The sequence below is a fragment of the Salvelinus namaycush genome, chromosome 2, assembly GCF_016432855.1.
Source record: "Salvelinus namaycush isolate Seneca chromosome 2, SaNama_1.0, whole genome shotgun sequence".
Lineage (NCBI taxonomy): Eukaryota > Metazoa > Chordata > Actinopteri > Salmoniformes > Salmonidae > Salvelinus > Salvelinus namaycush.
Window position 1 is genome coordinate 45,775,929 of NC_052308.1, and position 24,287 is coordinate 45,800,215.

The 24,287-nt window shown below is 40.7% G+C and overlaps 1 protein-coding gene across 2 annotated transcripts in view; it reads left to right on the forward strand.

The window, feature by feature from the left end:
* The window catches only part of slc2a9l2 (solute carrier family 2 member 9, like 2), a 255,738-nt gene that overhangs the window by 44,558 nt on the left and 186,893 nt on the right, over nucleotides 1-24,287 (forward strand). For both annotated transcript variants that reach the window (XM_039014439.1, XM_039014447.1), the window contains 2 exons: nucleotides 11,854-11,978; nucleotides 12,674-12,819. In XM_039014439.1, coding sequence (XP_038870367.1) covers nucleotides 11,854-11,978; nucleotides 12,674-12,819 — 271 coding nt within the window. The remainder of the gene's footprint in view (nucleotides 1-11,853; nucleotides 11,979-12,673; nucleotides 12,820-24,287) is intronic.

Here is a 24,287-nt window from a genome sequence, read left to right on the forward strand (position 1 = left end):
TGCAGCCACGTCTTTAACCTCCTGAGGGCACTAAAGCTCCTTTCTGCTTCAGAGGACAGGTATGATAAGGAGCAACCTGACCAGAGCTTCAATATCTGTGAATTAGCCACAAACTTCTACTGGCAGTCCTCTTAGAATTTGTGCAGCATGTGCACTAGAACTGAGTGAGCAGTTGAGTAAAAACATGGGCAGTTGCACTGCAAGAGTAGGCATTAACCTCTGACTCTATTGTAGATATACACCCAATCTGTTCAGTGTCCCACATTAAAAAATACTGTAGTATTCACTGTAGTGTTTTTGCTGACTAAAGTCTACAAAAACACTACAGTGAATACTGTCGTATGTACTGTAGTATACTGTATTATAGTATAGTATTTGCAGTTAACTGTGGTATAAATACTGTAGTAAAAGAAAAGTAGTGTACATATACTAAACTCAGCAAAAAAAGAAACGTCCTCACACTGTCACCTGCGTTTATTTTCAGCAAACTTAACATGTGTAAATATTTGTATGAATATAGCAATATTCTAAACTGAACAAGTTCCACAGACACGTGACTAACAGAAATTGAATAATGTGTCCCTAAACAAAGGTGGGGTCAACATCAAAAGTAACAGTCAGTATCTGGTGTGGCCACCAGCTGCATTAAGTACTGCAGTGCATCTCCTCCTCATGGACTGGACCAGATTTGCCAGTTCTTGCTGTGAGATGTTACCCCACTCTTCCACCAAGGCACCTGCAAGTTCCCGGACATTTCTGGGGGGAATGGCCCAAGCCCTCACCTGCCGATCCAAAAGGTCCCAGACGTGCTTAATGGGATTGAGATCCAGGCTCTTCGCTGGCCATGGCAGAACACTGACATTCCTGTCTTGCAGGAAACCATGCACAGAACGAGCAGTATGGCTGGTGGCATTGTCATGCTGGAGGGTCATGTCAGGATGAGCCTGCAGGAAGGGTACCACATGAGGGAGGAGGATGTCTTCCCTGTAACGCACAGCGTTGAGGTTGCCTGCAATGACAGCAAGCTCAGTCTGATGATGCTGTGACACACCGCCCCAGACCATGACGGACCCTCCGCCTCCAGATCGATCCCGCTCCAGAGTACAGGCCTCGGTGTAACGCTCATTCCTTCGATAATTTACTTGAATCCGACCATCACCCCTGGTGAGACAAAACCGCGACTAGTCAGTGAAGAGCACTTTTTGCCAGTCCTGTCTGGTCCAGCGACGGTGGGTTTGTACCCATAGGCGACGTTGTTGCCGGTGATGTCTGGTGAGGACCTGCCTTACAACAAGCCTACAAGCCCTCAGTCCAGACTCTCTCAGCCTATTGTGGACAGTCTGAGCACTGGAGGGAGGGATTGTGCGTTCCTGGTGTAACTCGGGCAGTTGTTGTTGCCATCCTGTACCTGTCCCGCAGGTGTGATGTTCGAATGTACCGATCCTGTGCAGGTGTTGTTACACGTGGTCTGCCACTGCGAGGACGATCAGCTGTCAGTCTTGTCTCCCTGTAGTGCTGTCTTAGGCGTCTCACAGTACAGACATTGCAATTTATTGCACTTTCACTCAGATAAGCAGGGACCCTGGGCATCTTTCTTTTGGTGTTTTTCGGAGTCAGTAGAAAGGTCTCTTTTGTGTCCTAAGTTTTCATAAATGTGACCTTAATTGCCTACTGTAAGCTGTTAGTGTCTTAACGACCGTTCCACAGGTGCATGTTCATTCATTGTTTTATGGTTCATTGAACAAGCATGGGAAACAGTGTTTAAACCCTTTAAAATGAAGATCTGTGAAGTCATTTGGATTTTTACGAATTATCTTTGAAAGACGGTCCTGAAAAAGGGACATTTCTTTTTTTGCTGAGTTTATATTTAATGTAGAGGTCGACCGATTATGATTTTTCAACACCGATACCGATTATTGGATGACCAAAAAAAGTGGATACCGATTAATCGTCCAATTTTTAAACATGTATTTATTTGTAATAATGACAATTACAACAATACTGAATGAACACTTATTTTAACTTTATATAATACATCAATAATATCAATTAAGCCTCAAATAAATAATGAAACATGTTCAATTTGGTTTAAATAATGCAAAAACAAAGTGTTGGAGAAGAAAGTAAAAGTGCAATATGTGCCATGTAAAAAAGCTAATGTTTAAGTTCCTTGCTCAGAACATGAGAACATATGAAAGCTGGTGGTTCCTTTTAACATGAGTCTTCAATATTACCAGGTAAGAAGTTTTAGGTTGTAGTTAGTATAGGAATTATAGGACTATTTCTCTCTATACCATTTTTATTTCATATACCTTTGACTATTGGATGTTCTTATAGGCTCTTTAGTATTGCCAGTGTAACAGTATAGCTTCCATCCCTCTACTCGCCCCTACCTGGGCTCGAACCAGGAACACATCAAAAACAGCCACCCTCGAAGCATCGTTATCCATTGCTGCACAAATGCCGCTGCCCTTGCAGAGCAAGGGGAACAACTATTTCATGGTCTCAGAGCGAGTGCTGTCACCGATTGAAACGCTATTAGCGTGCACCCCGCTAACTAGCTAGCCATTTCACATCGGTTACACCAGCCTAATCTCGGGAGTTGATAGGCTTGAAGTCATAAACAGCTTAATGCTTGAAGCACAACGAAGAGCTGCTGGCAAACGCACGAAAGTGCTGTTTGAATGAATGCTTACGAGCCTGCTGCTGCCTACCACTGCTCAGTCAGACTGCTATCAAATATCAAGTCATAGACTTAATTATAACATAATAACACACAGAAATACGAGCATTAGGTCATTAATATGGTAAAATCCAGAAACTATCATTTCGTAAACAAAACGTTTCTTTTTTTCAGTGAAATACGGAACCGTTATGTATTTTATCTAACGGGTGGCATCCCTAAGTCTAAATATTGCTGTTACATTGTACAACCTTCAATGTTATGTCATAATTATGTACAATTCTGGCAAATTAATTACGGTCTTTGTTAGGAATAAATGGTCTTCACACAGTTCGCAACGAGCCAGGCGGCCCAACCTGCTGCATATACCCTGACTGCTTGCACGGAACGCAAGACAAGTGACACAATTTCCCTAGTTAAAAGAAAGTCATGTTAGCAGGCAATGTTAACTAAATATGCAGGTTTAAAAATATATACTTGTGTATTGATTTTAAAGAAAGGCCTTGATGTTCATGGTTAGGTACACATTGGTGCAACAACGGTGCTTTTTTCGCGAATGCGCTTGTTAAATCACCACCCTTTTGGAGAAGTAGGCTGTGATTTGATGATAAATTAACAGGCACCGCATTGATTATATGCAACGCAGGACACGCTAGATAAACTAGTAATATCATCAACCATGTGTAGTTAACTAGTGATTATGTTAAGGTTGATTGTTTTTTTATAAGATAACTTTAATGCTAGCTAGCAACTTACCTTGGCTTCTTGCTGCACTCGCGTAACAGGTAGTCAGCCTGCCACACAGGCTCCTCGTGGAGTGCAATGTAAGGCAGGTGGTTAGAGCGTTGGACTAGTAACTGGAAGGTTGCAAGATCGAATCCCCGAGCTGACAAGGTAAAAATCTGTCATTCTGCCCCTGAACAAGGCAGCTAACCCACCGTTCCTAGGCCATCATTGAAAATAAGAATGTGTTTTTAACTGACTTGCCTCGTTAAATAAAGGTAAAAAAAAAGAATTGTCCACAATCGGTGTCCAAAAACGTTGATTACCGATTGTTAGGAAAACTTGAAATCGGTCCTGATTAATCGATCAACCTCTAATTTTTAATGTAGTATTTTTGCAGATTGTCTTTACTGTTTTTGAAGACTATAGTATACTGTAGGATTAACTGTAGTGTTTTTGCAGACATTACTGTGGTGTTTCCTATAGGGTTTTTGTTTTATTATATTTGACATGGAAGTAGAACCTACTGGAGAAATACTAAAAGAGTTTGTTTTCCATAACCTGTAGGACTGGGTCTGAACGGACAGTTCAAAGCTTCAGATCTTTTCTATAACCTTTAGGGAACATAATATATGTTCTATGCTTGGCATGTAGGTTTCTCACTTATGGGTGGCACATATTGTGATATGGGGGAGTTCAATGGGCAGGGTATATGCAAATAAGATACTGTTGTGTTTACTATTGTAGTGTTTTTGTAGCGTTTTGTAGTGTTAACTGTAGTATTTACTGCAGTCTTTTTTTGTGTGGAATATACTGTAGTGTTTACTATACACTCTTAGAAAGAAATGGTGCTATCTAGCTCCTAAAATGGTTCTTCTGCTGTTCTCATAGGACAGCCAAAGGTTCCAGGTTGAACCCGTAAAGTGTAGTTTTTTACAGTATACTACAACATTCTATAGTACTACACATGATTGAGGTATCGAGTGTATAGTATTCTACAGTATACAACAGTTTACTATATAATTGTATTTTTTCATGTGGGTTCTCCACAATGGTTGTTGCCTTCTCAAACATGTTGTGGAAGGTATCTTCATTTATTTTTCCTTAGTGGACTGAACACAACCAACAGCAGCCTGCATGCCCAAGACGGTCTGTTCTTCTTTAGAGAGATATGTTAAGGCACTCCAGCTCTCCAATAACAGCTTCTGCCAGCACAAGACCCAGTACAGTATTGCCTTTCTTAAATTGTTGATGCAGGCCATTAGCAGTGGTTTCTATAGGAGAGTTACTTTCTGCCATCTCCTCTAAACTAGAGAGGACAGTCATACTGAAGGAGGACTGCTTTGATGGCTTTATGTATGACAGTCCATTTGGTCTGGCAAAGGTTTGAGGGCAGTAGGAGTGACACGATCTGATGTTGCAATCTGATTTTAAAATGTCTATGAATTTACTGGACAGTCCACACAAGATGGCCAATTGAAGGACCCAATCAAGGGAATCTCGGGTTAGAATGAAGCTGAGCAGGCTTTTTGCGTGATCAGGTTCACACAATGTGCTCCGCAGTGCACATACACAGCCAGAGGCTGTTTTTTGTTATCAGTGCTTACCTGACATATTGGCTGCTTTGTCATACAGTATGTCTGTCCATGCAATTCTGACAGGGCTAGATTTAATCTTATTATAACATCCATTGCCATCTTGGCGAGGTCCTGTCGTTTCAAGCACTGCAGACCTATGAATTCCTCATGTGGCAGCAAGTCATAGTCGACATCTCAGGCATATACCGGTAGACTCTTGCTCTTTCCCTGAGATGTCTTGCGTTTCTTCAATTACTAAGGAAAATGGAGTAATCGGAAGAGATCGGATGATATTGCCTATTATTCAAATTATGTCATTGCTCATTAAGTTAAGCATCTCATTCTGTATCTTGGGGCTAGTGTAATCATGGTTGCATGTTCTTAAGCAGCTGTGAAGGACTGTGTCATCTTCTGCCTTTTTAAAAGTTTGTACAGATTTCTGCTTTCTTCCTCATGACCTCTTAAGGCCTCACCCTGTCTTACTAGGTACTTGACGGAACCTACAATCTTCAGTAGACGATGTATTGCTTCCTCTTGTTGTCTGGCTACATAAGTATAAGTAGATAACTGAGTCCACAGTGTTTGATTATTGTGCAGTCACTGTAACTGAGTGGCAATAGGAATGACTTTTAGCATGAGATTAAAACTTTTCAGTAGATTCTTCCAATTTCTAAAGCCAGTGTTGACAAATGCAGGGTCTGATTTTGTGCCAAAGGGTGACCTCTTATTAAGAAAGAAGTTGGTGCAATGGAAGCATAAAACCCACTTCAAAGAGGCACTGTAACACAGCCAGGGGAAATCTTGAAATGGCATAACTCTGTCGGCTTGTTTCTGGATAACAATAAACTTGGGATGTGGTTGATTTTGGCTTTGTGCTGATGTTGATATCTTCTACCTGTCCTGTGGCTCTGTCCCTGTCATCTGTGCTCAACTGGCCCCTGACTTGTGGCTCAGTCCCCTACAAAAAACATGACAACAAACATTGTCTTAATTTCTATCGCCAAAATAGAAGGGCCTTTCTTTTGCCAAAATATTAGGAAACTTATACAATAGTACAGCTACAAGACATGTCTTAAGACTACACTTAAATACTCCAATGTGTGTGTTCACCATTGTTTCCTCAACACTACATTACATATTCTCACCTGATGACCTGTTTGTCTTCTCCCTGCCGCAACTGATAGTTCCAATTTGTGTGCAACGTAAATTGCTGTGCAAAGTGCTTTACCAGACTGCCTTATAAACTCAAATCCCAAATTCTGACCTGTTCGTCCTCTCCCTGCCTCAACATGGGCGGTGCTCCCTCTCTCTCTACTGTCTGTCCCTGACCCCTGCCATGACAACCAAATGAAATCAAAATGCAGGCAACAACTGTTTTGTTACAACACTTGGGCTACAGTCAGCCAAGACGAGGAGTTGAACTGATAGTGCCTTATAACTCGTATTCTCACCTGATTATCTATTTTTCCTCTCCCTGCCTCAACATGAACGGTGCGCTCTCTCTGTATAGCTCTCTCCACTGACTGTCTTTGACCCATTATCATATGTCGAAAATGGCTGGCCTTAACAATAATGGGCTTAGCTTATTAACATTACATTTATTCTGCTTGTATTAGCTAAATGATGTATTTACTGACTGGCAATACAGTGCTTTCAGAAAGTTTTCACACTCCTTGACTTTTTCAACATTTTGTAGCGTTACATCCTGAATTAAAAAATGTATGAAATTGAGATTTGTTTAGTCACTAGTCTACAGACAATACCTCATAATGTTAAAGTGGAATTATGTTTTTCGAAATGTTTCAAATTCGTAATTTTTTAAAGCTGAAATGTCTTGGTCTATAGCAAGCCTAAATACATTCAGGAGTAAAAAGTTGCTTAACAAGTCACATAATAAGTTGCATGGACTCTGTGTGCAATAATACTGTTTCACATGATTTTTGAATGACTACCTAATCTCTGTACCCCACACATACAATTATCTGTAAGATCCCTCAGTCGAGCAGTGCATTTCAAACACAGATTCATCCACAAAGACCAGAGAGGTTTCCCAATGCCTCGCAAAGAAGGGCACCTATTGGTAGATGGGTAAAAAAAAAAAAAGCAGACATTGAATATCCCTTTGAGCATGGTGAAGTTATTAATTACACTTTGGATGGTGTAACAATACACCGTCACTACAAAGATACAGACGTCCTTCTTAATTCAGTTACCGGGGGGGAAGGAAACTGCTCGGATTTCACCAAGAGGCCAATGGTGACTTTAAAATAGTTACAGAGTTTAATGGCTGTGACAGGATAAAACTGAGGATGGATCAACAACATTGTAGTTACTCCACAATATTAACCTAATTGATAGAGTGAAAAGAAGGAAGCCTGTAGAGAATAAAAATATTCCCAAAACATGCATGCTGTTTGCAACAAGGCACTAAAGTAATACTGCAAAAAATGTGGCAAAGCAATTAAGTTTTTGTCATCAATACAAAGTGTAATATTATTGTGCAAATCCAATACAACACATTACTGAGTACCAGTGTCAATATTTTCAAGCATGGTGATGGTTGCATAAAAATACAAAATAAAAATGTCACTTTTTATTTAACCAGGTAGGCCAGTTGAGAACAAGTTCTCATTTACAACTGCGACCTGGCCAAGATAAAGCAAAGGCCAAATCTACAGTGCATTCGGAAAGTATTCAGACCCCTTTCCCCTTTCCACATTTTGTTACGTTACAGCCTTATTCTAAAATGGATTAAATAAAATAAAAATCTCATCAATCTACACACAATATCCCATAATGACAAAGCACATTTTTCTTTGTTGTTGTTGAATATTTGCAAAACAGAAATACCTTATTTACATAAGTATTCAGACCCTTTGCAGGTGCATCCTGTTTCCATTGATCATCCTTGAGTGTCTACAACTTGATTGGACATGATTTGGAAAGGCACACACCTGTCTATATAAGGTCCCACAGTTGTCAGAGCAAAAACCAAGCCATGAGGTTGAAGGAATTGTCCGTAGAGCTTCAGGACAGGATTGTGTCGAGGTACAGATCTGGAGAAGGGAACCCAAAAAATGTCTGCAGCATTGAAGGTCCCCATGAACACAGTGGCCTCCATCATTCTTAAATGGAAGAAGTTTGGACCACCAAGACTCTTCCCATAGCTGGCCGCCCGGCCAAACGGAGCAATCGGGGGAGAAGGGCCTTGGTCAGGGAGGTGACCAAGAACGCGATGGTCACTGACACAGCTACAGATTTCCTCTGGAGATGGGAGAACCTTTCAGAAGGACAACCATCTTTGCATCACTCAATCACTCAGGCCTTTATGGTAGAGTGGCCAGATGGAAGCCACTCCTCAGTAAAAGGCACATGACAGCCCGCTTGGAGTTTGCCAAAAGGCACCTAAATTAATATTTTTTTATTTTTATTTAACAAGGCAAGTCAGTAAAGAACAAATCTTATTTACAATGATGGCCTAACCTGGACCAGTTGTGCGCTGCCCTACGGGACTCTTAATCACAGCCGGTTGTGATACTGCCTGGAATTAAACCAGGGTCTGTAGTGACACCTCTAGCACTGAGATGCAGTGCCTTAGACCGCCGCACCACTCGGGAGACCATGAGAAACAAGATTCTCTGGTCTGATGAAACCAAGATTGAACTCTTTGGCCTGAATGCCAGGCGTCACATCTGGAGGAAACCTGGCGCCATCCCTACGGTGAAGCATGGTGGTGGCAGCATCATGCTGTGGGGATGTTTTTCAGCGGCAGGGACTGGGAGACTAGTCAGGATTGAGGGGAAGATTAACGGAGGAATGTACAGAGAGATCCTTGATGAAAACCTGCTCAAAAAAACCTGTGAATGTTCCTGAGTTGCCGAGTTACAGTTTTTATTTAAATCTACTTAAAAAATGTTGGTCAAGACTTTAAAATAGTTGTCTAGCGATGATCGACAAACAATTTGACAGAGCTTGAAGAGTTTTGAAATGAATAATGGGCCAATGTTGCACAATCCAGGTGTGGGAAGCTCTTAGAGACTTACCCATAAAGACTCACAGATGTAATCACTGCTAAAGATGATTGTAACATGTATTGACTGAGAGGGTTAAATACTTATCTAATCAAAATATATTTGTTTTTCATATATTTTTTGCAAATGTTTGAATTTTTCTGGCACGTTGACAGAGTATTTTGTGTTGACAAAAAAGGACAATTAAATCCCTTTTAATCCTACTTTGTAACACAACAACATTTTGAATAAGTCAAGGCCTGTGAATACTTTCTGAAGGCACTGTATGTATAGCTACTGTAGCTAGCTGACTACATATCACCAGTCTATTAGGATTTTAAAAGTGTAGGTAGCTAGCTATGTAGCCCTTCATTAATTTACTTACAGTTCTCTGCACTCCCGCTAAAAATATCATTGTGCACTTTTCTTCTCTTTGGTGTTGGCAACTCCATAAATCCTCTTGAAGCTAGGGGGCAGAATTTTTATGTTTGGAAAATCCGGTCCGGTTGAAATATTATTGATTATTGATGTTAAAAACAACCTGAGGATTGATTATTAAAAACGTTTGACATGTTTTTACGAACTTTACGGATACTTTTTGGAATTAGTCAAGCCTTGATGACGTGCCTAAGGCTGTGGAATACTGAACATAACGCGCCAAACAAATTGAGTTTTTTTATATAAAAATCTTTATCGAACAAAAGGAACATTTATTGTGTAACTGGGAGTCTCGTGAGTGCAAACATCCGAAGATCATCAAAGGTAAGCAATTAATTTGATTGCTTTTCTGGCTTTCGTGACCAATCTACATTGCTGCTAGGTGTTCTTAATGTTTTGTCTAGTGATTGATAAACTCACACAAACGCTTGGATTGCTTTCGCTGTAAAGCATATTTTCAAAATCTGACACGACAGGTGGATTAACAACAAGCTAAGCTGTGTTTTGCTATATTGCACTTGTGATTTCATGATTATAAATATTTTTAGCAATTTTCTTTGAATTTGGCGCACTGCAATTCAGCGGTTGTTTACGAAAATGATCCCGCTAAAGGGATCCGTGCGTCAAGAAGTTTTAAGGGCACTAGCTACTTATTCACTAGGGTGAACACTGACTATCTGAGTGCTGTTCATCTGAAACTGCAGATACTGTGCTAGCTTTGGTGCTACCTTAGCTAGCTAGCTAACATTAGCCTAGCTAAAATAGCCAACCTTGCATTGCATCACCCTGTATAAAACTATTTGTACACATATTACCTCATCACCAATAGTTCATTAGTTACACAACATAGGAGTACATTTATAAAATGTTCATAAACTTTTACTCGTTTTAAACTTTCAAAACATTTATACACTGAGAAAACAAAACATTAAGAACACCTGCTCTTTCCATGATAAACTGACCAGGTGAATCCAGGTGAAAGCTATAATCCGTTATTGATGTCACTTGTTAAATCCACTTCAATCAGTGTAGATGAAGGGGGGGAGACAGGTTAAATAATGATTTTTAAGCATTGATAAAATTGAGACATGGATTGTGTGTGTGCCATTCAGAGAGTGAATGGGCAAGACAAAATACTTAAGTGCCTCTAAACGGGGTATGGTAATAGGAGTGTGTCATGAACTGCAACGCTGCTGGGTTTTTCATGCTTAATAGTTTCCCGTTGGTATCAACAATGGTCCACCACCCAAAGGACATCCAGCCAACTTGAAAAAACAATGGGAAGCGTTGGAGTCAACATGGGCCAGCATCCCTGTGGAACACTTTTGACACCTCGTAGAGTCCATGCCCTGACGAATTGAGTATGTTCTGAGGGCAAAAAGGGGGGAATAACTCAATATTAGGAAGGTGTTCCTCATGTTTGGTATACTCAGTGTACATTGGAGCGCTCGTGAATATAAGGGAAAGGGGGATACCTGGTCAGTTGTCCAACTGAATGTATTCAACTGAAATGAGTCATCCGCATTTAACCCAAGCCCTCTGATTCAGAGAGATGCAGGGGGCTGCCATAATTGACATCCACAGCACCCAGGAGCAGGGGGTTAACTGCCTTGCTCAAGGGCAGAACGACGGATTTTTACTTTGTCAGCTTGGGGACTCAGTCCAGCAACCTTCCGGTTACTGGCCCAACACACTTACCAATAGGCTACCTAGCTACCTCTCAGCAAACCCTACAAAGAGAAAGAGAGAGCGCATAGTGCAAGCTGCTGAACTGAAGAAATACATCGCAGACCAATAAAAATGGAAAGAGAGGAGAAATTGCGCATTGCTCCATTCTTCTTACAAGCCATGCTCAACTCCTTTTCCCTTTACCAGGAACGGGCAGCTGCCTCTGGGGACCGGGAGCAACCAACGGTGTATTTGTGATTGGGGGATCACTGTGTTGCAAAACCACATAAAGCCAATAGCTTGGCGCTTTACAGTGGGATTTTTTCTTCACAATCAATCATACTCATCATGGTATATTATTGAGGGGGTCAAAATGTCCTGTTTATAATGTGTGTGTGTGGGGGGGGGGGGGGGGCATGATGCATCCCCCCAAGTTACGTGCCTAAATATGATAAAGTAGTAATTCATTAAAGCTGCAATCTGGATTAGTTTCTAAGCCGTTTTCAATCAATGTCAAAGGACATCAAGCGCAGTGAGCAGTAAGGTTTGAAGCTAGTGTACAGGCTGTCTCACTAATAGACTTATGGAAAGAAGATGTATTCATCAGTTCACCCAATCATTTTATCCTCTAGCATAAGAAATACTGTTTCAATATTACAAAAGTGCTCCGTAGAAAATTCTACCTGTGGCTATTCAGAACTCCTCCATTCTTCCTGATCTCGATCTTTCCCCCCCTGTCTCTCTCTCTGTTTAGGAAGGGCACCTTGCTCTTGAATAACGGCTTTGCAGTGATAGCTGCTCTTTTGTTAGCCCTGGGTGAGAAGGCTCGATCTTTCGAGATGCTCATCATCGGTCGTTTCGTCATGGGGGTGGACTCTGGTGAGTGCTCTTTCTGCTAGGCTGGAGAAATCTGACCATTATCCCCCAACTATCTAAAAATAGTCTCAACCAGGAGATTCTCAAGACTCTTAGATGACTCACCAACGACATACTATTCACAATTATAGTAAGTATATAGAACAAGCTGAGTGATTACATCAGTGCCAATAGCCCAATACAATTGTTTCATTAGGGTGTGTTCTCACCCATATACACACATTACCCCATATTGACAAAGTGAAAACATGTTTTTAGACATTTTTGCAAATGTATTGAAATTGAAATACAGAAATATAATTAACGTAAGTATTCATAAGTATGAGATATTTCTGTATTTCATTTTCAATACATTATTTTTTTTTAAATTCAGTTTGAATTCAGGCTGTAACACAACATATTTTCTGAAAACACTGCATTCCTCTCATGGGCATTGTGAAACCACACATAATCTTTGATCTACACTTGATTTCAAATAATTTTTACTTTGAGATTCCATTGAAATTCATGTGAAGGATGTTTTGTATATACAGCATGGCTAAATGACTAGGACAGTTTTGTATTTTTACTATTCAGGCGTGTTTACACGGTGAGGTTTTCAACCCACAACAATTGATCACTTTTAAAGAGTAAATCCTATGCAGTCCATATTGAACTTAATATCCATCGATGTTGTACTTGTTGGCTTGTGTTTCCAGGTATTGCTCTCAGCGCCCTGCCCATGTATCTGGGCGAGATATCCCCCAGACACATGAGAGGCTCCATTGGCCAATTCAACTCCATCCTCATCTGTCTGGGGGTGTTCACTGGACAAGTCCTGGGACTTCCTGAACTTCTGGGCCAGGTTAGTACTGTTGGTGACGGATTCCACAATACAGTACTCATATTAGGACGGTAATTGTGATTCTGTCCTGATGTGGATACCGTACTGAAGAGTTTAGTGAGTGTCAAATCCAAACTTGAGATATGAGAGCAAAACTTGAACTGTCATGGCAAATCTCATGTTTTATCTCTACATCATGTATGCGTTATTATTTCATGTCAGGATGTGGCTAATCAAATTAGTAAGCCTCCCCAACCACATTTACCCTACCTTGGCCAGTGACACTCCAGCCCAGCAGACCTGGGTGAAATACGTACGTAAAATACCCCCGTGTGGCTCAGTTGGTAGAGCATGGCGCTTGCAACGCCAGGGTTGTGGGTTCGATTCCCACGGGGGGCCAGTACAAAAAAAGTATGAATGTATGTACTTGTAAGTCGCTCTGGATAAGAGCGTCTGCTAAATGACTTAAATGTAAATGTAAATAGTTCTACTTTCAAATACTTGAGAGATTCACTTGATTTAGCTTGCTCTGTACAATGAAATCAATGGAATAGACACAAATGTCCAGCCTGCATCTCGGTCAAGCTTAATAAAGGACAGCTCATTATTTGTGAGTATTTGACATCATTTGTTATACCCTGGTCGGCAGTCCGATCATGTACTTCATCATATTTCCAATCCACGTTTTGAAGATAGGTGTAAAATGTTCCGCTCCCACTCAACAGTTTTCAGTCAACCCTGATTCACTAATGTGATTCTCTCCTTCGCTGCATTTAAAATGAATATGGGTAACTTTGCCCCAAGGAAATACTAATCTGCCAAATTCTGCCGGGTTATCTGTAGGATTGCACAACAGAGTGTCTTACAACCCAAAATAGTGTACTGATAATGGCCATGGCTAATGACAGCTTGCACCTCTCAGTTGCACAAGCCATTCCCTTGTGTTGCTTTCTATCTGGCTATTGGCTTGTGATTATTTCTGTCCTTCTATCTGGCTAATTTCTCCTGTGTGGTATAAATACAGTAAATGTCTGGATCCTTTTCCCCCCTTTACTCTCTTCCAGTATCAAAGAGTGCGGCAGGTGAAACACCCCACTTTATCTGAGCTGCATAAGTATACGCATAAAAAGTCCCAATGCAAAGTTACACTTCACTTTTCTATTTTTGGAGTTATTACATAGACCTGATCAGAAGGCCCAAGTCATGTCGGAAAATGTTTTTCCGGAGTGTGATGTAATATGGCATATTCCCTATACTGTAAACTCCAACAGAAAAAACTTCAAATGTATAAGTTCAAACTTAACCAAATCGTTTAAATTTTTAGCCAACTTACAAGCAAATACTTTATGAATTTATTGTTACAAATCAACTTACAAGGTTGTTAGCCAATTAGCCTGCTAACGTTAGCACTACTAGCCTGCTAACATTACGTTAGCACTGAATGATTCAGCCAGTTGCAATCAACACCTAGCTTACAGCTACATTAAAGTAAACCAACATTTTGGAAATGCATAACGTCATCAAACCAGTTATCATAAAAGGTTAGCTACTGTATATGCAGTTATCTTAACCAGCTAGCCAGCTAAAGCTAGCTATTTAGCCAACTAGCTATTAGCCTAGCCAGCCTAACCAACCACCACGGTTATGGTCGGAAAGCTAGAGCCCAACTACTGGAGACTAGCTAGAACACAACTAACACAACAAAAATATAACCGCAGATTAAAAGCAAAGAGAGAGCAGAGATTTACAGACTGATGGTTGGGGCCAATCCGATGGTAAAACTTTTAAGAGTGCAGGCTGAGTTAGCTATCAACGCGATGGGTGGTCGGGCAATTCACCGGGCCTGAAATCCAAAATAAATAGATTCCAGATGTCAGTCAGCTAACACACTAGCACTAGCCAAGGTGGAAAAAGTTACAAAACTCCCGTAGCCTACTTCACAGAGAACCTACTGAAAAATTGCTAAAACAAAAAGAACAGACGAGTAACTGCAGGTATGATTTTGTCTTTCGTTTTAAGCCCCCAGAAAGAAAGCACCAGAGCCTGCTGCTCCCACTAGATAACACATCCTTGAATAGCATGAGGTGTGGCTAATGTTAGCGAGCTTGAGCTAGGTACCGAGTTAGCATACGTACTCAGTAGCACAGAGTAGATCCTTCATATGACGTTGAGAAATAGTTAATTGTGGTTTGTTCAGAAGTTATCCGGAAATAAAAATGTAATAACCCAAAAACAGAACTATGTTTGTACTTATTGCTAACCAGATCTTGACTATAACTAAGTTATTAAGTCTTTGACCACACTGTGTTGTTACATCGGTGAGTAAAAACTCATGCTTCCTAAAGTATCTTTCAGTAGATTGGACCAGAATGTACCAACAAGATTGTTCTTGCTGCGAAGAGACAGACTCATTTGTTTTGGTACTGTCCCTACAGTATGTAGCTTGCTTTTGGTCACAGGTTCAGGAATGGCTGAAGAATTGCAATATTTACCTGGAGCTAACCCTGCAGATAGCACTACTGGGTGAACAGAAAAGTCATAGTCAATCGATCAATAATATTTTAATACTTTTAGCAAAAATATTTATTTTCAATTGAAGAAACAATGAGAATGGAAAGGTTCAGAACTTTTGTGAAACATCACAGCGCAGTTGAAAAATATATGGCAAATATAAATCCAATATGGATGGTATTGAGATACATGGGAGGGTTTGAATGGAGCTGAAGGTGAAGGTTGAGACTAATAACCACAAGATAACTTATGTAAAACATACTGTGTCTGTAAAACATACATAGGTTAAGAACTTTTGTGAAAGAGCACAGTTTGAAAGATATGGCAAATAGAAATCAAACTGGATGACATCAGAAATAGATGGGAGAGTTTGAGGGTAGAGGAAGGACAGGAGTAAAAACAAACCAAATAGAATAACACACATGGAATCATGTAATAACCCAGAAAGTGTTAAACAAATCAAAATATATTTTATATTTCAGATTCAGCAAAGTAGCTACCCTTTGCGTGATGACATCTTTGCACACTAACCAGCTTCATGAGGAATACTTTTCCAACAGTCTTGAAGGAGTTCCCACATATGCTGAGCACTTGTTGGCTGCTTTTTTTCTTCACTCTGCAGTCCATCTCATCCCAAACCATCTCAATTGGGTTGAGGTTGGGTGATTGTGGAGGGCACATCATCTGATACAGCACCATCACTCTCCTTCTTTGTCAAATAGCCCTTACACAGCCTGGAGGTGTGTTTTGGGTCGTTGTCCTGTTGAAAAACAAATGGATAGTCCCACTAAACGTAAAGCAGATGGGATGGTATATTGCTGCAGAATGCTGTGGTATACATACTGGTTAAGTGTACCTTGAATTCTAAATACGTCACAGACAGTGTCACCAGCAAAGCACACCCTCACACCTCCGGTGGGAACCACACATGCGGAGATCATCCGTTCACCTACTCTGCGTCTCACAAAGACACGGCGGTTGAAACCAAAAATCTTAAAATTGGACTCATCCGACCAACGGATAGATTGCCACCGCTCTAATGTCCATCGCTCATGTTTCTTGGCCCAATGAAGTCTCTTCTTCTTATTGGTGACATTTAGTAGTGATTTCTTTGCAGCAATTTGACCATGAAGGCCTGATTCACCCAATCTCCTCTAAACAGTTGATGTTGAGATGTGTCTGTTACTTGGACTCTGAAGCCCAAATAAACGCTTTACAATCTGAGGTGCAGTTAACTCTAATTAACTTCTCCTGTAACTCTGGGTCTTCCTTTCCTGTGGCGGTCCTCATGAGAGCCAATTTCATCATATCGCATGATACTTTTTGCGACTGCACTTGAAGAAACTTTTAAAGTTCTAGAAATGTTCGTTATTTTTTATTTAACCTTTATTTAACTAGGCAAGTCATTAAAGAACACATTTTTATTTACAATGATGGCCTACCCCGGCCAAACCCGGACGATGCTGGGCCAATTGTGTGCCGCCCTATGGGACTCCCAATCACGGCCGGATGTGATACAGCCTGGATTGACTGACTTTCATGTCTAAAAGCCTTTTAAAATTATAAACTTGGATTAGCTAACACAACGTGCCATTGGAACACAGAAGTAATTGTTGCTGACAATGGGCCTCTGTACACCTATGTAGATATTCCATAAAAAAATCAGCTTTTTCCAGCTACAATAGTAATTTACAACATTAACAATGTTTACACTATATTTCTGATCAATTTGATGTTATTTTAATTGACAAAAACATTACTTTTCTTTCAGTAACATGGACATTTCTAAGTGACCACAAACTTTTGAACGGTAGTGTGTGTGTGTGTGTGTATCTATATATAGACTGACAATTACGCAAGAATAAATGTAAAAAAATATATATATACAGTTGAAGTCAGAAGTTTACATACACCTTAGCCAAATACATTTAAACTCAGTTTTTCACAATTCCTGACATTTAATCCTAGTAAATATTCCCTGTTTTAGGTCAGTTAGGATCACCACTTTATTTTAAGAATGTGAAATGTCAGAATAATAGCAGAGAGAATGATTTATTTTAGGTTTTTATCTCTTTCATCACATTCCCTGTGGGTCAGAAGTTTACATACACTCAATTAGTATTTGGTAGCATTGCCTTTAAATTGTTTAACTTGGGTCAAACGTTTTGAGTAGCCTTCCACAAGCTTCCCACAATAAGTTGGGTGAGTTTTGGCCCATTCCTCCTGACAGAGCTGGTGTAATGGAGTCAGGTTTGTAGGGCTCCTTGCTCGCACACGCTTTTTCAGTTGTGCCCATACGTTTTCTATAGGATTGAGGTCAAGGCTTTGTGATGGCCACTCCAATACCTTGACTTTGTTGTCCTTAAGCCATTTTGTCACAACTTTGGAAGTATGCTTGGGGTCAATGTCCATTTGGAAGACCCATTTGCGACCAAGCTTTAACTTCCTGACTGATGTCTTGAGATGTTGCTTCAATATATCCACATAATTTTCCTTCCTCATGAAGCCATCTATTTTGTGAAATACACCAGTCCCTCCTGCAGCAAAGCACCCCCACAACATGATGCTGCCATCCCCGTGCTTCACGGTTGGGATTCTATTTTTGTTTCATCAGACCAGAGGACATTTCTCCAAAAAGTACAAACTTTGTCCCCATGTGCAGTTGCAAACCATAGTCTGGCTTTTTTATGTCGGTTTTGGAGCAGTGGCTTCTTCCTTGCTGAGCGGCCTTTCAGGTTATGTCGATTTAGGACTCGTTTTACTGTGGATATAGATACTTTTGTACTTGTTTCCTCCAGCATCTTCACAAGGTCTTTTGCTGTTGTTCTGGGAATGATTTGCACTTTTCACACCAAAGTACGTTCATCTCTAGGAGGCAGAACGCGTCTCCTTCCTGAGCGGTATGATGGCTGCGTGGTCCCAGCATGTTTATACATGCATACTATTGTTTGTACAGATGAACGTGGTACCTTCAGGCGTTTGGAAATTGCTCCCAAGGAAGAACCAGACTACCATTTATTTTCACTGTTTTTCACTCCACGGACTTGTGGAGGTCTTGGCTGATTTTCTTTGATTTTCCCATGATATCAAGCAAAGAGGCACTGAGTTTAAAGGTAGGCCTTGAAATACATCCACAGCTACACCTCCAATTGACTCAAATGATGTCAATTAGCCTACCAGAAGCTTCTAAAGCCAGGACATAATTTTCTGGAATTTTCCAAGCTGTTTAAAGGCACAGTCAACTTAGTGTATGTAAACTTCTGACCCACTGGAGTTGTGATACAGTGAATTGTAAGTGAAATAATCTGTCTGTAAACAGTTGTTAGAAAAATTACTTGTTATGCACAAAGTAGATGTCCTAACTGACTTGCCAAAACTAGTTTGTTAACAAGAAATTTGTGGAGTGGTTGAAGAACGAGTTTTAATGACTCCAACCTAAGTGTATGTAAACTTCCGACTTCAACTGTGTATATATATATATATATATATATATATATATATATATATATATATATATATATATATATATATATATATATAATATATTCTTCTTGGGTCATTTTCAGTCTGCTATGGCATTAATATATCAAAGGCGTTGTGAAGCAAAGCGCTTGGCAAGCCGGATATTACTTTCTTTTTTTCTTTTTTTTTTGGACTGGCTGATCTCATTCATCATTCCATCATTGTGACAACCTTTATAAATAAAGTTACATGCATATGTAAAACACAGTTAATGTCCTACAGGATTTTTTTATCCTTTGCCAAAAACGTTGCTTCTCTTGTCATTTTTGACTCCATCCTGTTTGTTAGCATTTCTACATGGCTTTCATTAGATATTCAGATACCAGGCTTATGGTCCCTTGAGACCCCTTTGAAGGGAGGTAGCCTCTAAAGTCACTTTCTCTCTGTGTGCACTTATACGCTTTGACAAATTACTATCACGGTAACCTTTACGTCTGTTCACTGACCTTCTCCCAGCATGGAAACGTGTTTATTTCAGCGTAGCAACTGTAAACAAGCATTTCATTGAATACCCTTCAGAGAGACAGGTTCATCACATGCCTGGAACGTTTACAGTAAATCAAATCATCACAGGAATGCTGGCCCATGTTGACTCTAATGGTTCCCACAGTTGGGACAAGTTGGCTGGATGTCTTTTGGGTGGTGGACCATTCTTGATACACACGTGAAACTGTTGATCGTGAAAAACCCAGCAGCAAACTTGTGCGTCTGGCAACTACTACCATACCTCGTTCAAAGGCACTTAAATCTTTTGTCTTGCTGAATGGCACACAGTCCATGTCTCAATTATCTCAAACCTTTCTCCTCCCCTTCATCTCCACTGATTTTAAGTGGATTTATCAAGTGACATCAATAAGGGATCATACCTTTCACTTGGATTCACCTGGTCAGTCTGTCATGAAAAGAGCAGTTCATGTTTTGAATACTCAGTGTATATCGCTAGTGTGATCTGCTATCGATGTTGCGATCCTGAAATATAGGGATGCCATAGCTGCTAGGAATAGCCTCTCAAGGGAAATGTAGCTCAGTGCATGTGTGTCTGCATGAATAATAAAGTGAATGCCTGTATGCATGTGTTAAATGTATGTGCTTAGGTGTGCTCAATGTGGTTACTGTGTGTGTGGGTGCTTCAAAGGTCCAATGCAGAGATTTTTATCTCAATATCAAATCATTTCTGGGTAACAGTTAAGTTTTGATTGAAAATAGTCAAAAACCTTGAAAAAATGCTTTTTAGCTATTTTTTATATTTTTTATTTCACCTTTATTTAATCAGGTAGGCCAGTTGAGAACAAGTTCTCATTTACAACTGCGACCTGGCCAAGATAAAGCAAAGCAGTGCGACAAAAACAACAACACAGAGTTACACATGGGATAAACAAACGTACAGTCAATAACACAATAGAAAATCTGTGTACAGTGTGTGCAAATGAAGTAAGGAGGTAGGGCAATAAATGGGCCATAGTGGCGAAGTAATTACGATTTAGCAATTAACACTGGAGTGATAGAAGTGCAGATGAGGATGTGCAAGTAGAAATACTGGTGTGCAAAGAGCAGAAAAAACAAAAACAAATATGGGGATGAGGTAGGTAGTTGGTTGGATGGGCTATTTACAGATGGGCTGTGTTAAGCTGCAGCGATCGGTAAGTTGCTCTGACAGCCGATGCTTGAAGTTAGTGAGGGAGATATAAGTTTCCAACTTCAGTGATTTTTGCAATTCGTTCCAGTCATTGGCAGCAGAGAACTGGAAGGAAAGGCGGCCTAAGCAGGTGTTGGCTTTGGGGATGACCAGGGAAGAAGTATACCTGCTTGAGCATGTGCTACGGGTGGGTGTTGCTATGGTGACCAGTGAGCTGAGATAAGGCGGAGCTTTACCTAGCAAAGACTTATAGATGACCTGGAGCAAGTGGGTTTGGCGACGAATATGTAGCGAGGACCAGCCAACGAGAGCATACAGGTCGCAATGATGGGTAGTATATGGGGCTTTGGTGACAAAGCGGATGTCACTGTGATAGACTGCATCCAATTTGCTGAGTTGAGTAATAGCAATTTCTCAAGCAAGAATTTTGCTAGGACTGTCCGGGAGTAGTCTGATGATGTTACCAGGCTGGCCAAAATTCCATCCCACCAAAACAGGCTGAAATTTCAGATCTTTTCATACAGCTCTTACACGAAAAGGGCATTATCATAATTTTTCACGATTTCACAGTATTATTTCAACCTCAAAGTGTGTAAATATATATAAAACACAGGGAAAACACATTTTTGACTGCACTGGCCCTTTAAGGTTTCGGCATTCAGGGTTTAGAAGGCATTTGAGCAGCCATCGAAATCACAGTATGTCTACATTTGTATAGTGTGTGTATGAATGTGTGCACATTTAGAGCGTTTATGTGCTTGTGAATGAATACCTGGGGCGTTTAGATTCTGAGCCGCTGTTCCCTTCCTCCCTCAAAGTGAATCTACCCTATGAGAAAACAGGTGCACGCAGATTTATTTATATAACCAAAAAACATGGTCACAAAAAGCAAACACATTAATCAACAATAAGGTCCTCAATCAGCTTTCTGAATTGCCCTAGAGGCACCAAAACATCACATTTTAGAAGATGTTGAAAATCGTTCCACATAAGGTGCAAGAAAGCTAAAAGCTAATTTACCGAACTCCGTAGAGACCAATAAATATAATATAATTCTATTATTATTAATAACATAATAAAGATAATGTTGAGTGATGGGAGCTGATCCCACAAATCACATCCTGCCACAAACAGCAGGAGCAGAGGGAGCTCAAACATCTACCGTTGTTCTGAGATGAACACAGGTTGATTGCAGAGAGAGAAAAGTAGAGAGAGATGGGACACAGTATAAAGAGAGGGGAGAGGAGAGGGATATCGACGGTCTCTAGATAGTGTGTCCCATCTCTCTAATGATTGCAGTACAAGTAGTGCAAAGTAGTGCAAATGATTGCAGGACTGTAGTTGCAACTCTAATTGCAATAGAAATAACGAGCCTTAATTGAGGTTTCTACTTGACGCACACACACACACACACACACACACACACACACGAGGGATGGGTATACAGTACTTGCTAATTGAATGTAACGCCATTAGCAGTTTTAATTGCTTGTTTAATTATTCAGTTGTTGTACATTTGCTGGGGTGATATTATGGCAGACGAGAGTTATGACTACGCATTGTTTGACTGGAGTAGAGATGACCAGGCAGACAGTCATTTTCTCTCCTAGCGATATGGTACAAGGGCGACTTCAGAAGAGATTCAATGTATGCTCTCATGGTTTCTGTAATAAATGACGGGTGTCTTAGTACTGGGCTGGAATAAAGATTTGTACATACGGGGGGTTCCCCTGGAATAGATGAAGAATCACGAAATGACATGAATCTCTCTCCCAGGGCTCTACATCCCTTATGGTTGTACAAGGTTAATATAACTGCAGGATTCACCTCAATAGGGAAAAATAGGACTTTGCTATCTTGAGTCAACTGTCAATTTCTTCTCCTAAAGGAGAAGGGCAAGAAATAGATTGACAAAAATGTTTGACATTTGTTACAGCAAGGGGGATGGTGTGATGATGGGTTTTCTCTCTACCCCAGGGAATCTCCCCTTGTAGCATTAGAAACGGTGAGATCGTGGACACATTGGTAAAAAAGTCATCCGTTTCTCCTCTGATGGGGGTTTGAGGAAGGGGGTCAGTGGGTTTCTTGGAGCTACAAACGGCACTCCTCTGGGTGAGTTTTATCTCACAGAAATTGATTTAGTTTGGGAGGCACTCTTTATTTGCCGTAGAAACTCAAGGGAAGAAACAAGGTTTAAATAGATGCACTGTCCCTGGGTCTTCGGAGGGTCTTCGTCCTCAACACATTTGTTATTCTGATAGTTTGAGCAGCCTCTAGCTAGTTTAAGCTTCCCTGGACCAAAAGCTTACCACAGACCAAAAGCTCAACACAAGCTCCATAAATATTCTCCAATGAACTATAATGCCCTCAAGATGTTGTACTATACATATGAACAGATATTGTAGCTGATGGGTACTCTTACCAGCAGTAGGCCCTGTACTGTTGACATGTAAAGCCACGGCCACAACTTTGTGAATATTGTGGATGCTAACAATTAATTAAAAATAGTCCTACTTGGAGTAAGATTATTGGAACTTATTGTTATAAAAGTCTCAGTAGAATGGAGGTAATGGATGCAGAGCCCGTCATTTAATCGCTATCTGATTAAATCCCACCTCTTGTGATGTATGAGAGACTTGATTGGTCACTCAGTTGGCCAATTTGATATGGCTAGGTGTATGTATCCCATTGAATTACCTTGAGGTTTAAAAGGATTGTGAGTTATCTGTTACGACATATATGTTATGTCTCATGGGTTTCGTAACCACGTCTTTAACAATTCAATAATGATGAGATGGAAGACTGGAATCAATTCAACCATTTACTGTATCTGAATGTGCTGAACTCAACACACACAACTCCCATGATGCTCTGCGGCACAACCCCAATACACAACATCTCCTCCCCACCTATTTAAATTTCCCCCATTATGATCAACAGTAACTGTTCTACAAATGCAAGTGTCTTGGTGTCCGCCTATCTCTCGTAGGGAAACGTCGGTCAACCTGACTCTCATTAACAATGTCTTTAGTGAGTAGCTTGTGTCACAGTCTTGTCACACACTTGTGTGGTTGCGGCTGAGTCAGTGTCCTGAGAACGTGTCTGTGAGCCCCTAGGTGACGACTGCCGTGTCAGGGTAACACGCAGTAACATTTCTGGACCACTTACAGTCGGTGGTTATGTCAGGGTTGCTTTACTCAACAGTAACTGATCTGTGTGCCTTTTCCAGATGAGGTCCGCTGCAGTCTAGACAGTATAGGACACAGGACCAGTCTGAGCAATGACTGTAGCAGGAATCCACTTTGGTCCATTGAGGTAGTTCCTAGTTAAGACAATTTCTCCAGGTTTGAAAGCTCTGTCCTTTGCTCTCAGTTCACGACATTTGACTTGGCTCGCCTGTTGACGTCACACTGTCTCCTTTGCATTCGGAGGTTTGATTAGGTTGAATCTTGAGTGTAGCTCTCTCTTCATGAATAGTGATGCAGGTGGTTGCATGAGAATAGCGATGCATGGTGGTTGCATGAGAATAGCGATGCATGGTGGTTGCATGAGAATAGCGATGCATGGTGGTTGCATGAGAATAGCGATGCATGGTGGTTGCATGAGAATAGCGATGCATGGTGGTTGCATGAGAATAGCGATGCATGGTGGTTGCATGAGAATAGCGATGCATGGTGGTTGCATGAGAATAGCGATGCATGGTGGTTGCATGAGGCGCGTTCTTGTAGGATAGCAGGAAGTTGTTCAAGCGTTGGTACAGTGTCCATTGACCCCAAGATGCTTTTGTACGAACAACCTCTCTGCCCGCCTGTTGTTCGAT